Consider the following 14588-nt stretch of genomic DNA (forward strand, 5'->3'; position numbering starts at 1 on the left):
ACTTAACCAAAAGTTTCGTGTCGCATCCTTGTCACATTTGACAGCTACATACCAAATTTCAAGTTGCTAGCTCTTACCGCTATAACCAACAGGTAGGAGGTAGCATACCAATGTACGAGTAGGTAAAGTATCAGAAAGTTATGAATATGAAACCGTAAGACAGGTAACACTTACCTACTACCTATAGGTACCCTCATAAATATGTACTCAAATGAAATAGTAGGTACATCGGTAGTATTCGGTAGGTAGCCACGAGTATAATAAGAAAGTTACGTATACCCTATGTAGGTATTTTAAGTTTCCAATTTTATATTTGACGTACCTAGACAACTAGACATAACTACGTATGGTGATACACTTACCAGAAAAAAACTGCATAATAATTTAATAATGGAGGAGTTGCAATTGAGAAAATATTATTAATGAAAGGTCAATTCCTACGTAAAAAGTTGTGAAAAATCCAAATCTGAGGTCAAAACTCCGAAAAAGTAACTTTATAAGGTCGAAAATTCAATTTTCAATTGCTGTTCTAATGAAAAAGTTCAAAGAGTTGTGACGTCAGATTTCACGTCAGAATGCGCAGAAACGCTTGCGCACCAACGAACGAAGCGGGAGTCATGAATTATGACGTCATCGCCTACGGGAGCGTATGCCGTGACGTCCCTAGGTACCCTCATAAATATGTACTCAAATGAAATAGTAGGTACATCGGTAGGTAGCCACGAGTATAATAAGAAAGTTACGTATAGGTACCCTATTTATTTTAAGTTTCCATCAATTTTATATTTGACGTACCTAAACAAAACTACGTATGGTTATACACTTACCCAGAAAAGAAACTGCATAATAAAGGAGGAGTTGCAATTGAGAAAATATTATTAATAAAAGGTCAATTCCTACGTAAAAAGTTGTGAAAAATCCAAATCTGAGGTCAAAACTCCGAAAAAGTAACTTTATAAGGTCGAAAATTCAATTTTCAATTGCCGTTCTAACAAAAAAATTCAAAGAGTTGTGACGTCAGATTTCACGTCAAAATGCGCAGAAACGCTTGCGCACCAACGAACGAAGCGGGAGTCATGAATTATGACGTCATCGCCTACGGGAGCGTATGCCGTGACGTCAAAGTTTACGATTTACCGCGAAGCGGGAGTCATGAATTATGACGTCATCGCCTACGGGAGCATATGTCGTGACGTCAAACTTTACGATTTATCGGTGTTATCTCTGTATCTAGAAGTCGTAGAAGAAAACGAAAAATCCCGTTGGCCCTCATTTTTCCTGTTCTATGACTTTGAAACATCACCCAAGTAAGCGCAACTGATCTATTATAAGTATTGAATAGTCGTCTAGACATTGATGGGAGGAAAAGCTTGATAATACTTTTACTAATAGATATTATCTATCTAGTTAGGGAGAAGTTGAGAATTTCAACTAACAAACTAACTAAAATAACGGGACTTTTTCAAAAAGAACAAATCTGTAATCTGACAATAGATCTTTGGCAAAATTCATGGTCCAGTATTCCCAACTCTAATAAACTGAAATCTATAAAGCCCATCATTGCTCTTAAACTGTGCTCTCCAGAAGATTTCAAACCATTCATCTGTAATCTGACAATAGATCTTTGGCAAAATTCATGGTCCAGTATTCCCAACTCTAATAAACTGAAATCTATAAAGCCCATCATTGGTCCCTGGCCTTCCTGTGATAGGCAGAACAGATGTGAAGAGGTCGTGATATGCCGGATGAGAATCGGCCACACTCGGGCAACTCATGGCCATCTATTCAAACGTACCCCTCCGTCTACCTGTAGGTGTGGCGAGATACTCTCTTCTAACGAAAAAATTCAAAGAGTTGTGACGTCAGATTTCACGTCGAAATGCGGAGAAACGCTTGCGCACCAACGAATGAAGCGGGAGTCATGAATTATGACGTCATCGCCTACGGGAGCGTATGCCGTGACGTGATACTCTCTCTGTGGAACACATTCTCACCTGCGCCCTCCACCGCCATATCCGAGTCTCTCTCTCCCAACACCTCCTGCTCTGTCAGATGACGTCGAGAGCGTCGACTCCCTGTTATCCGATTTGAAAAAACTGAACCTGTATACTAAAATATAATCGCAGTGTGGAATCGGCGCGAACGACCTGTCATTTATCAGTGTTAAAGCGCCTAAAGGTTATCTCTGTATCTAGAAGTCGTAGAAGAAAACGAAAGATCCCGTTGGCCCTCATTTTTCCTGTTCTACCTATGACTTTGAAACATCACCCAAGTAAGCGCAACTGATCTATTATAAGTATTGAATAGTCGTCTAGACATTGAAGGGAGGAAAAACTTGATAATACTTTTAGTAATAGATATTATCTATCTAGTTAGGGAGAAGTTGAGAATTTCAACTAACAAACTAACTAAAATAACGGGACTTTTTCAAAAAGAACAAAAACAATGGACTCATTAAAAGAAGCATTACATAAAGGGAATTGGAAATTGAATAACAAAATCATAAAAAACTTGGAGCTTGAAATAATAATAATAAAATAGAAAAAAAGTAAAGCACTCTCTGCTTGAGCCCTTACCTATGCCTAATTATCTATTTATGAAAGGTCTGAAAGTACTGTTTAAAGTAATGTTAGTAGCAAGTACAAACAAAACAATTCCTACCCTATTCCAGATGCCCTTACATCAAAGCCCACAGAATGAAAGATGAAAGTCAGCAGTTTTCTTAACTGGAAAATAAAATAGAAACTCAAGAGGTTCTAAAGAAACTTTAATTATTCCGAATGTAAAAAGGAAGAAAAAAAAATTAGGGGAAAGTTTAGGTTTAAGGGAGCTTGAATGATGAAAGGTATGAAAGGCAAAAGAGATGAGGGTTAATGAAAACGGTGTTATTAAAGTTAACCGTTACCCCGAATGAGTTAGTCGTGAAGCGGGATTGTTACAAAATGCAGGGAACTCTCAGGAGTGTTTTTTAATCAGTGGATGCACACAAAGCATTTGACTATGTGCCAATGAATGGAGTTTGAGGTCAGAGTTCAATAGGTTTCGTTCAAGGGGGGAAAAAATGGACCAGTGGATATTTTATATGCTTTTTCAGCATCACGAAGCGTGATTATTTCGGAGGGGACTAAGAGGGGGGTGGAGAGAAAAATAATTATGATGGAAAAAAAAATCGGCCAATCGTACTTCTTTAAATTTGGCCTCGTCACTTTGCACGGTTAGAGTAATAGGATCTCCTCTAGTGTTTACCCATGATATCTACTTACACTATAGTCAAAGGGCGCTAACCACTCTAGATTAGAACACTGATGTTCGATTTTTGAACCAGGTGTGTTGTGTCGTTCAGCTAAAACATTCATTCCCGGATTAAACTGCTGGGTCTGGTTTGGAGCGTCTGCACATTTTCATCCGAATTGTCCTAATCAGCTTAGAATGACTGGGAGTGGAGATGAGAGACACAAAGAGCCACCACAAGATTTAAAGTTTTGCAAAGTTGAAGAAATACTTTTTGTTCAAATATTATCTCAACGAGAAGGGTGGTTTGGTTTCAATGGGAGACAAACGTATGCAACTTTCCCCGGACTCCACCATTCTAGAAGAAAAGTTTCCAATTACAGTGTTATTGCGATATACGAGTACCTCGTACGTAATGCATTTCATGCATTTAAGAATCCCCATTAGAACTTACGTAATATTGGCGCTTCCAATGAATTTATGCAATCCCTTTAACTTTGGTTTTGTCTTTTATGTGCTCAGTTTTCCCTAGATTGAAGTAGGTATGCTAAATGCTAATGTGTTTTACTGTTAGCTGTAGCTGTTCTTACAACTTCTTTCTTTACGAAGGATAAGTACCTGAAATTCTAAATAACATCTATGGAGATATCTAAATTTATGATGTAGGTATACGTAGAATTTTAGAGTTCAGATATCATAACCTATTAGGATTATTACTTCCGAGAGCAACCGATAGGTATTCGTAAGTATTTATGTCAAAGCTTTTTTTAACCTCGTTATTTAACACCTCAAGCTCTAATACATCAGTCAGAAACATGAACCGGAGTCAGGATAGACGGTAAAGAGGAGGAGGAGGAGGAGAGGGGAAATCAAATTTGTATATAAAATATCCGAGGTTTGGGCCGGGGGGGGGTGGGAAAAATAATAAAGGAGATATTGAATAACCCTATCCTTACCCGGGTGGAAAATGTTTAGCAAAATGCAAGGAAATCATCTCTCTGAGAACGGAAATCCGTTGGTTTTTCCCCGTTTTCTCTCTTTTCCCTCGTTTTCTTTCCCTCCATTTCCTCTCGACCCTCCCTTCTCCCCCCTGTATCTTTCCTCGAAGCTTTCTAAACCATTATTTTCTTTTGTCTGATCTTTTGTTATGTTATTTTTCATGGGTGTGTTATACTCCCCCATATCCGGGACTGAGTTGTATTTATTGTTGTTGCTATCGTGCTAGTGTGATCCATATTGCAGTCTGGACAGTTGGATATAATGATATACGGGATTATTTTATTATTTATTAGGTTATTACGTTGTTAGGTATTCTCATGGAGAACTTGTTGCTCATTTGTGGACGAGATGGTCTGAGATGGGAAATGGAAATAGGGAAGTAAAAATTGCACAACACTGAGATGTATTTATTGCTATCGTGCTAGTGTGATCCATATTGCAGTCTGGACAGTTGGATGTAATGATATACCTACGGGATTATTATATTATTTATTAGGTTATTACGTTGTTATAGGTATTCTCATGGAGAACTTGTTGCTCATTTGTGGACGAGATGGTCTGAGATGGGAAATGGAAATAGGGAAGTAAAAATTGCACAATTTTTTGTCGCAGAAAGTCGCTTGAGCTCCTACACAATTTTGAGCTTTTGATTTGAAAACTTCGGTAAATGATATGTAAACTAACGCTACCAGAAAGGTAAAAACGTGGGTAGAAAAAGAACGATTCCAGTATTCCTTCAAATAGCACACCCTTCGTCCTTATTATTTCCTCATACCTACATATTATGTATGTTACTTCACTCTTACGTATACTTATGTACAAATTGTGCATACACATTTATATGAACTACATCGTGACAAGTAGCAAGTAGATTATGTTGCCACTATAACATACATTTGTCATCATTATGTACATATGTATGTACTTGTGTCATGGAATTTCACAAATTGAAATTCGTATAAGAACCCGTGGGAAAATATAAAATCCTAATAACATTTCTCTCTTAGTACCCCTAGGGAAATAGGGGATATAGGGCACTATACCGGCACCATACGATCTTTCTCTCCTCGCACTTGATGTCTTCTACCTTTATAGGGGTTCCCAAATTGGGGCGCGCACCTCTTGAGGACATGAAGACAGGGAGGCAAATCTTAGGGTAGTTGGCAATCAATATTGAGCTAGCTGGCTTCCACAAGAGAATTTCCCGTGACTTGCTGTGTGTAAAGTTGTAAACACACAGCGATATTATTAGGCTTGTGCGATATTATTAGGCCTTCATTTTAATAGAAGGGGACGTATTACAAAGAGTTTGAGGACGACAGGGCATAAGCATAATACAAGTTTAGGGACCCCTACTTTATACGGTATGCACTATGCATATGTTACAATCCTGTTTCTACATAGGTATAGGTATACATCTTCACAGTTACTTCAGGTACATTCATTCACACATATTTGTACCCTTTATTATGCTGATTGTTAGTCCGTTGACTTTTCTTCCCTTTGCCAAGGGGAGATGTGAAAAGAAATCTACTGGCAATCAATATTGAGCTAGCTGCTGGCTTCCGCAAGAGAATTTCCCGGGACTTGCTGTGTATAAAGTTGTAAACACACAGCGATATTATTAGGCTTGTGCGATATTATTAGGCCTTCATTTTAATAGAAAGGGACGTATTACAAAGAGTTTGAGGACGACAGGGCATAATACAAGTTTAGGGACCCCTACTTTATACACTATGCATATGTTACAATCCTGTTTCTACATAGGTATAGGTATACATCTACCCAGTTACTTCAGGTACATTCATTCACACATATTTGTACCCTTTATTATGCTGATTCTTAGTCCGTTGACTTTTCTTCCCTTTGCCAAGGGGAGATGTGGAAAGAAACGAGAGATCTTTTGGTATTTTCAGGTGAGTTGTATGGGGTATTTCCAGGGGGGTTTTAGATCCACCTTTTTCTATCGTCAAAGTATGCACACACACATAGGATGATGTAGGTACATCTAATAACGAATTTTTTGGACGGATTTATTATTTACAAAAAATATTAGGTGTAAGCAGTCTTCAAAGTGTTCATGGAAAGAGGCACATTAAACATGTACAGTGTACACACATGAGCAGGAAACAATTTATTTTATGAATTTTGTTTCTTCAAGAAACGCAAAATTTTGATGAGACTTTTTTTCCGAAAGTTTTGAACCTTGTGAAGATGAAACATGACTTGGGGTACCTAGTCGCATGAAAAAAACATGGAAAGTCTCATATTAAAATGGAGGAACATAAAAAAATTGTAGATGATCCAGTTTTGCCTCACAACAACATCAGCTACTGCAATCTTCAAAAAATGTATTTTTACTCAAAAATACCTACCTAATCCAACATTATCACAAATTGTTCAGCAGGCTCTGAAGAAATTCCATTTTTTCTGGTCTAATGAGCATGGGGGACTTTTTTTGTGCTACAGTTTAAAATTGTAAAAAATCTCTACTCGTGTAACTACAGAAAATTTCCCTTTCTTATCCGATGGGAAGGGAAGTAATGTAATTTCTTCGAAGGGAAGTAATGTAATTCCTTTCCTCTGTTGCAGCCTGCATCCTGGTCACCACCCACGCTATCCATCCCTGATTGAGCTGCCCGTGTTCTACCACCCAGTTGTTATGAGATAAGAAGTAATGTAATTCCTTTCTTCTGTTGCAGCCTGCATCCTGGTCACCACCCACGCTATCCATCCCTGATTGAGCTGCCCGTGTTCTACCACCCAGTTGTTATGAGATAGGAAGTAATGTAATTCCTTTCTTTTGTTGCAGCCTGCATCCTGGTCTCCACCCACGCTATCCATCCCTGATTGAGCTGCCCGTGTTCTACCACCCAGTTGTTATGAGATAAACAATGGCGCCCAAAGAAGGGCGTAGGGGGGTTAGGGCACGAAGCCCCCCCTTCAGTTAACAAGCATGAGGCCATGCCTGATTGCTGCACTACTTCTGTTAGCCCTGGTCTCCGCAGCGCCACGATACAGTTCGAGAATTGTCGAAATCAGCTCCGGTGCTATCCGTGGGGTAAGTTGTCAGGGGAGAGACTTCTTGTTTGTTATTATTCCATCTTGTAAAGGGGCAAAAGGACTTTTTAGTCTCATTCGAGCAGGATAAACAAGGTAGATTCTATTCTATGTATTCTATTCATCTTGGGTGCCCTAAAGCTTTAAGATGTTAAAGAAGAACACTAGTAATTTTTACTCTTCACAGTTATGGTGTTCTTCTTTTCAAGATGAATCTTCACAAAGTCACGTCAAAATCTATCAGAATATTCAAGATGTTAGTCAAAATGTTGATGCACCCTCAAGTGAGTTACTTTGGTGTTCTCGTGTTGACCCAGCACCTAAATGGGAAGTATTCTTCTGTGTCTTCTCACCCATCTGATGAGAGGCATACTACGGAATGGGCATGCGTCTAATGTAGCAGTTGTTTCATTGCTACGAAATAAAAACGGCGGCGAAACACTCATCTTTTAAAATAATAATAATATTTATATTCTATTCTATGTATTCTATTCATCTTGGGTGCCCTAAAGCTTTAAGATGTTAAAGAAGAACACCAGTAATTTTTACTCTTCACAGTTATGGTGTTCTTCTTTTCAAGATGAATCTTCACAAAGTCACGTCAAAATCTATCAGAATATTCAAGATGTTAGTCAAAATGTTGATGCACCCTCAAGTGAGTTACTTTCTCGTGTTGACCCAGCACCTAAATGGGAAGTATTCTGTGTCTTCTCACCCATCTGATGAGAGGCATACTACGAAATGGGCATGCGTCTAATGTAGCACTTGTTTCATTGCTACGAAATAAAAACGGCGGTGAAACACTCATCTTTTATAATAATAATATTTAAAGCTGTGTCCACACATACCTAGTTGACGCCTTCAATCGGCTCGATCGATGTAAACTGAAACCGTACACTGCCTGGACAACATAGATTCAACTCTTCAATCGAAGGCGTCGACTATGTGTAAAGTTTACGAGGGTGCATCAACATTTTGACCAACATCTTGAAGCTTTAGGGCAACCAAGATGGAAGGTGTTCTCGTGTTGACCCAGCACCTAAATGGGAAGTATTCTGTGTCTTCTCAACCATCTGATGAGAGGCAAACTACGAAATGGGCATGCGTCTAATGTAGCAGTTGTTTCATTGCTACGAAATAAAAACGGCGGTGAAACACTCATCTTTTAAAATAATAATAATATTTAAAGCTGTGTCCACACATACCTAGTTGACGCCTTCAATCGGCTCGATCGATGTAGACTGAAACCGTACACTGCCTGGACAACATAGATTCAACTCTTCAATCGACGATCGATCGAAGGCGTCGACTATGTGTAAAGTTTACGAGGGTGCATCAACATTTTGACCAACATCTTGAAGCTTTAGGGCAACCAAGATGGAATAATAACAAACAAGCTTTCCCGACTTATTAGTTAAGTTTGGTCCACTTTGGTTACACTACTTCCCCTTCCCCCGCCCCCACCGGCATAAAAAAATTGAACGCATTAAATGTGAATTTTTATTAACCTGAAATTCTAAGTAAAGCCATATTGTAAGTATGTAAATATGTAGAAAGAGAGAGAGAGAGAGAGAGAGAGTGCGAGAGAAAATCATACTAGGATTTCTCTCCTCGTTTCATCTCTTTTCATCGTTTGATGAAAGCCCGAATTTTCCCCCGCCCCCACCGGCATAAAAAAAATTGAACGCATTAAATGTGAATTTTTATTAACCTGAAATTCTAAGTAAAGCCATATTGTAAGTATGTAATATGTAATATGTAGAGAGAGAGAGAGAGAGAGAGAGAGAGAGAGAGAGAGAGAGAGAGAGAGAGAGAGAGAGAGAGAGAGAGAGCTACTTCCTCCCCGCCCCCACCGGCATAAAAAAATTGAACGCATTAAATGTGAATTTTTATTAACCTGAAATTCCAAGTAAAGCCATATTGTAAGTATGTAAATATGTAGAAAGAGAGAGAGAGAGAGTGCGAGAGAAAATCATACTAGGATTTCTCTCCTCGTTTCATCTCTTTTCATCGTTTGATGAAAGCCCGAATTATGTATAATGAAACTTGAAAATACTCGTATTACCTTCACGCTCCATCGTGGTTCCTTAGAATCCTTGGGTTCCTATTGGGAAACCTGCTCTTCAAAAGACATTAATAAGCGACAAAATACAGGTTGATAGGTAAAATATATATAGGTACATACATATATTTGATTTTTAATTAATATTCCTTGAAGTATCTTCGAGCTGTGCACATAAATAAATATAGGTAGTTACATAAGCGACAAAATACAGGTTGATAGGTAAAATATATGTATATAGGTACATACATATATTTGATTTTTAATTAATATTCCTTGAAGTATCTTCGAGCTGTGCACATAAATAAATATAGGTAGTTACGATATTGATATAGGGAAAAAGGGCAAAAATTCAAAGTCAGAGCTTCATCAACAACAAACTCATAAGGATAAAGGATCTTTACTTCTTACGATATTGATATAGGGAAAAAGGGCAAAAATTCAAAGTCAGAGCTTCATCAACAACAAACTCATAAGGATAAAGGATCTTTACTTAAAAGGAAAATTACTCCTAGGTGTACGGAGTACTTTAGCTTGAGCAGAATAGAAGGAATATCCAAATCCATGTATTGAAATGAAATACGATTAGTACAGAAATGACCTCTCTCTGTAAAAAGAAGTCAAATTCAAATCTTTCCATGAAAAAGCTCATGACGATTATTGGTTCTGCGATCTAGTGGAAATTATGGCCAGGACTAACAGAAATAGGTTAGAAAGTCTGTAATAAACAAAACCAGCTATACGACTACGACTAGACGTTGCTCGTTTGTATGGGTAATCTTATGCTGCTGGCTTTTTCCGGTCTCACTCAAACTGGGTGAGCTTTGAACTTCAAGTACTAAAACCCCCGTCACTTTATAAAGTGAAGTTAAACCTCAATCAAACAAAAAAAAAAAGCTAGCGAACATCACCACTTGACGTGAGAAATGGCCCTTTAACAACAACTTGTAGAGAATGTAGGGTTTGTTTGTGCATTTGATAAAACATGAGTACAAGACGCTAAAGTTTCAGGTTATCTTGAAATACCTGCACATAAATGGGCTCAATCCTAATGTGCTATATCCAAGTGAAATTACCGAGCTCTAATTAAAACCACCATACATAAAGCCTTTTCCCCCCACCACCGGGGTGAAGTTTGCTAAGTTATGTATATTCAAGAGAAGGTAAATTTAATGTAAACAACTTGAGATTCAAGCCGTCCGGCAGTTCTGTACGCCAAGTAATTCACTTACCTTTTCCACTCAAGTTTTGTCTAGCTCGTATAAAATTTTCAAGGAATTTGTTACTTGGCGAATTAGTTCCTTTTGTACATTTTCGTCGTATATCTCCTCTTTCTCCTGGTCTAGTTTCTCGAGAACAAAACCTTGCTTTATAGTCCAGTCAAAGGAGACAGTCAGATGGCATGAAAATGGTTTGCCAAAGGTTGGATGCTTTTAGGAACGTGATTTTATTACCTACTTTGAAGACCTCTAACTCTTATGAAAGATATTTAGGAAAATCAAATTTTCCCCAGTTATCCACGTTCTTGTTTCTTGATTCTCACGAAATTAAATTTGAGGGTAGATAATTTATACTCTATTAAGATCACTATTTTACTCTGCCCATAATAAATTACCTAATACTCTATGACACACGATATAACATACCCATAATCGTCAATATTGCAATGCCAACAGCACTCGACAAATATCAAAATAATTAAGCTAATGTTGCAGCAATTTGAGACAATTCCTTTTCGAAGCAGCTAAGCCATTTCTTGATTGACTGGACTAAATTTCGTAATTTCATTTTAATAACTAGTAAGGCTTGTTTTTGTAAACCCGCCTAAACTAGCGTAAATACCTAAGTGCCCTTCCATACTTACGAGTTAAAGAGAGGGGGAAAGGGGTAAATACCGAGGAGGAGGAGGGGAGAGAATAAAGTCTCTTGTGAGTGTGTATTTTTCGGATACATAAATATAGCGCCTCTACATTATTGATACAGGGTACTGGTAAGGCCATTAATTTGTAAGTTCAATAGAGTCGTGAATGTTTATTTGTTCCATCGTAAATTTCAAAATCATCCCAGGCACCTCACACCTGCAGTCTAAATAAGGTCTCATATATTTGATTTTTTTTTTTCCCATAAAGATACTTTATTTATTTTTATTACAGATGGGTAATACAGTATCTTTCTCTACCGGATTTCAGATTATTTTAGAACCAAATTCAAGACACCTGGAGCCGGTCGAAGCTTTCCTGGGCGTTCCGTACGCCGCGCCACCCGTGGGTCAACTCCGCTATGCCCCTGCCAATCCGCCCCTGAACTGGACCGGGACACGCCTGGCCGACGCTCTGGGTCCTGTATGTCCGCAGAAATTCCCGGACCTGTCCAACAAGACGGCGGCATTGCAGCACATGCCTGTGGGCCGATACCAGCAACTTCTGCGGATGGAGCCGTACCTGGGCAACTATTCCGAGGACTGTCTGCATCTCAACATCTACGTTCCCGGAAGTGGTAAGTTTCATCCTTCTTGTATTTTATTATGTGTATAATTATGTAAGTCATAGAAGTAACGTCATTCATTGAAGGATGATTCATAAATTACAAAAGTTCGAAAGTTCCTGATTCCTGCCAATTAGTACCTACCTACTTTAAGCTGGATTCTGTTGGAGGGAGAGAGGTCTTACAGTTCATTGTAATAATGAATAAAACATAAACACAATGATCTTGAAGAAAATGTCGATGATTCATAAATTACAAAAGTTCGAAAGTTCCTGATTCCTGCCAATTAGTACCTACCTACTTAATAAGCTGGATTCTGTTGGAGGGTGGAAGTGGTAAGTTTCATCCTTCTTGTATTTTAATATGTGTATAATTATGTAAGTCATAGAAGTAACGTCATTAATTGAATGATGATTCATAAATTACAAAAGTTCGAAAGTTCCTGATTCCTGCCAATTAGTACCTACCTACTTAATAAGCTGGATTCTGTTGGAGGGAGAGAGGTCTTACAGCTCATTGTAATAATGAATAAAACATAAACACAATGATCTTGAAGAAAATGTAACTTTCAAACCATGTGGTGAAAACCGAAACACAAAGAGTGTGTTGTATGCTTAACTTCTGAGTTCTTAGGTTCTTACTCTTTTGTAGAAGGAAACTTCTTGGCTTCTTCTTTCATTTCAATTATACAGAAACTTTTCTCTCTTATTAAGTCACATAATTTTTCAGCTCAACTCTAGAGAGTTGAGACGTCTTCATTTCTTTTGACATTATTGTTCCCAAAAATGTTTCCTTGTTTCCAACGCACATTGTTTTCTACTGTTTTCCTTTCTCTTTCCGTTTTTCTTCTCTGATTCTTATTATATTTTATCTTTTCTTCAGTAAATCTTATCAAATTTTTCCCCTCATTCTTTGTTTTACTCGTAAAAAGAAATAAATGAGAGCATAAAAGACAATTATTTTTCTCGGCTTTTCTGTCTCTCCGCCAGTGAAATATCTAAATTCAACGTTTATCTCTAGAACAGAAGATGGAAAGTCTGGTAAAAAGTTATGGCTTTAATATCTGTACATGGGATTCAGCTTGAAACATAAATCTTGATCTAACTCTCTGATACAACAAACCGAACTATGTACATCTAGGTATTTATAGTTAGGGATGCACACTATAATATTATGTGCAATGTGCATGCACTACAAGACATCTGTACCATTTTAGGTACACAATACTCGTATATTTGAAAAATATGAATATTGCTGCATTAATGTCAAAAAAAAAGTGACTTCACGACATATTCACATTATTCAGACCTTTATGAATTTGTGCATGCATTACAAGACATCTGTACCATTTTAGGTACACAATATATTTGAAAAATATGAATATTGCTGCATTAATGTCAAAAAAAAGCATTACAAGACATCTGTACCATTTTAGGTACACAATATATTTGAAAAATATGAATATTGCTGCATTAATGTCAAAAAAAAGTGACTTCACGACATATTCACATTATTCAGACCTTTATGAATAAATCACTATTTGTGTCGTCAAACATTGGTGACATGATTATTTATGACCCAGTACTTATGCAGTATGATCTGACAATATATTCATGAGAAAGTAGAAAAAAAATATCGACTGAATTATTCATGAAAAATGACATTGACACAAAGTGGTAGAATCTGCGAAACATGAATTTCAATTCGATATTACATCACGCATCCTACAGCTTGAAGATTTCACAGGTTTCCGTCTTCTTTGTTGGATCTTCATTTAAAATTTGATAAGTGGGTTTTCCCTTAATCACGCATCCTACAGCTTGAAGATTTCACAGGTTTCCGTATTCTTTGTTGGATCTTCATTTAAAATTTGATAAGTGGGTTTTCCCTTTTCCCCATTTATTTAGTTAAACCTAAATCTAAATTGCACCCCCAAATACTCACAAAAACATGATTTTAGTCTTCATGTGTGTTCCATTTGAATTTTCAATATAGCGTTTCAGCTCTTACTATGTTTTTAGGTATAATGTTGAACCTAGCTACCTAAAACATAAAAAATGCATACCTATGTAAATATTTTAGGCCCAAATTACATATTTCATTACAGAAACCTGGATGTCTTAAATTCAAATAGGATTAAAATTTGAAGACAATATTGCATTGTGCATTCTCACATATATGAAGGACAGCTAGAAAATTTCATCTAGCAGGGAGTCAACTTCAATTTCCAACCCTGAAAGTAGAAATGTTGAACCTAGCTACCTAAAACATAAAAAATGCATACCTATGTAAATGTTTTAGGCCCAAATTACATATTTCATTACAAAAACCTGGCTGTCTTAAATTCAAATAGGATTAAAATTTGAAGACAATATTGCATTGTGCATTCTCACATATGAAGGACAGCTAGAAAATTTTATCTAGCAGCGAGTCAACTTCAATTTCCAACCCTGAAAGTAGATATGCCGTCATCCTATGTAAATGTTTTAGGCCCAAATTACATATTTCATTACAGAAACCTGGCTGTCTTAAATTCAAATAGGATTAAAATTTGAAGACAATATTGCATTGTGCATTCTCACATATGAAGGACAGCTAGAAAATTTTATCTAGCAGCGAGTCAACTTCAATTTCCAACCCTGAAAGTAGATATGCCGTCATGACGTAGTTTATTAAATTTTATTTTTAAATTTCTCATTCTCATGATGATGAAAATGAAATTTTCAACCGATGGAGACGTAAATTTGAAATT

At 37.2% G+C, this 14588-nt stretch overlaps 1 protein-coding gene across 1 annotated transcript in view; it reads left to right on the forward strand.

Moving 5' to 3' along the window:
• LOC103506940 (neuroligin-4, X-linked-like) overlaps positions 1-14588 on the forward strand; it is a 206102-nt gene that overhangs the window by 123505 nt on the left and 68009 nt on the right. The window contains exons 3-4 of the mRNA XM_026821909.1: positions 7043-7291; positions 11542-11848. Of these exons, the coding sequence (XP_026677710.1) occupies positions 7187-7291; positions 11542-11848 (412 nt within the window). The 5' untranslated portion in view covers positions 7043-7186. The remainder of the gene's footprint in view (positions 1-7042; positions 7292-11541; positions 11849-14588) is intronic.

This window comes from Diaphorina citri, unplaced genomic scaffold (assembly GCF_000475195.1).
Source record: "Diaphorina citri unplaced genomic scaffold, Diaci psyllid genome assembly version 1.1 scaffold275, whole genome shotgun sequence".
NCBI lineage: Eukaryota > Metazoa > Arthropoda > Insecta > Hemiptera > Psyllidae > Diaphorina > Diaphorina citri.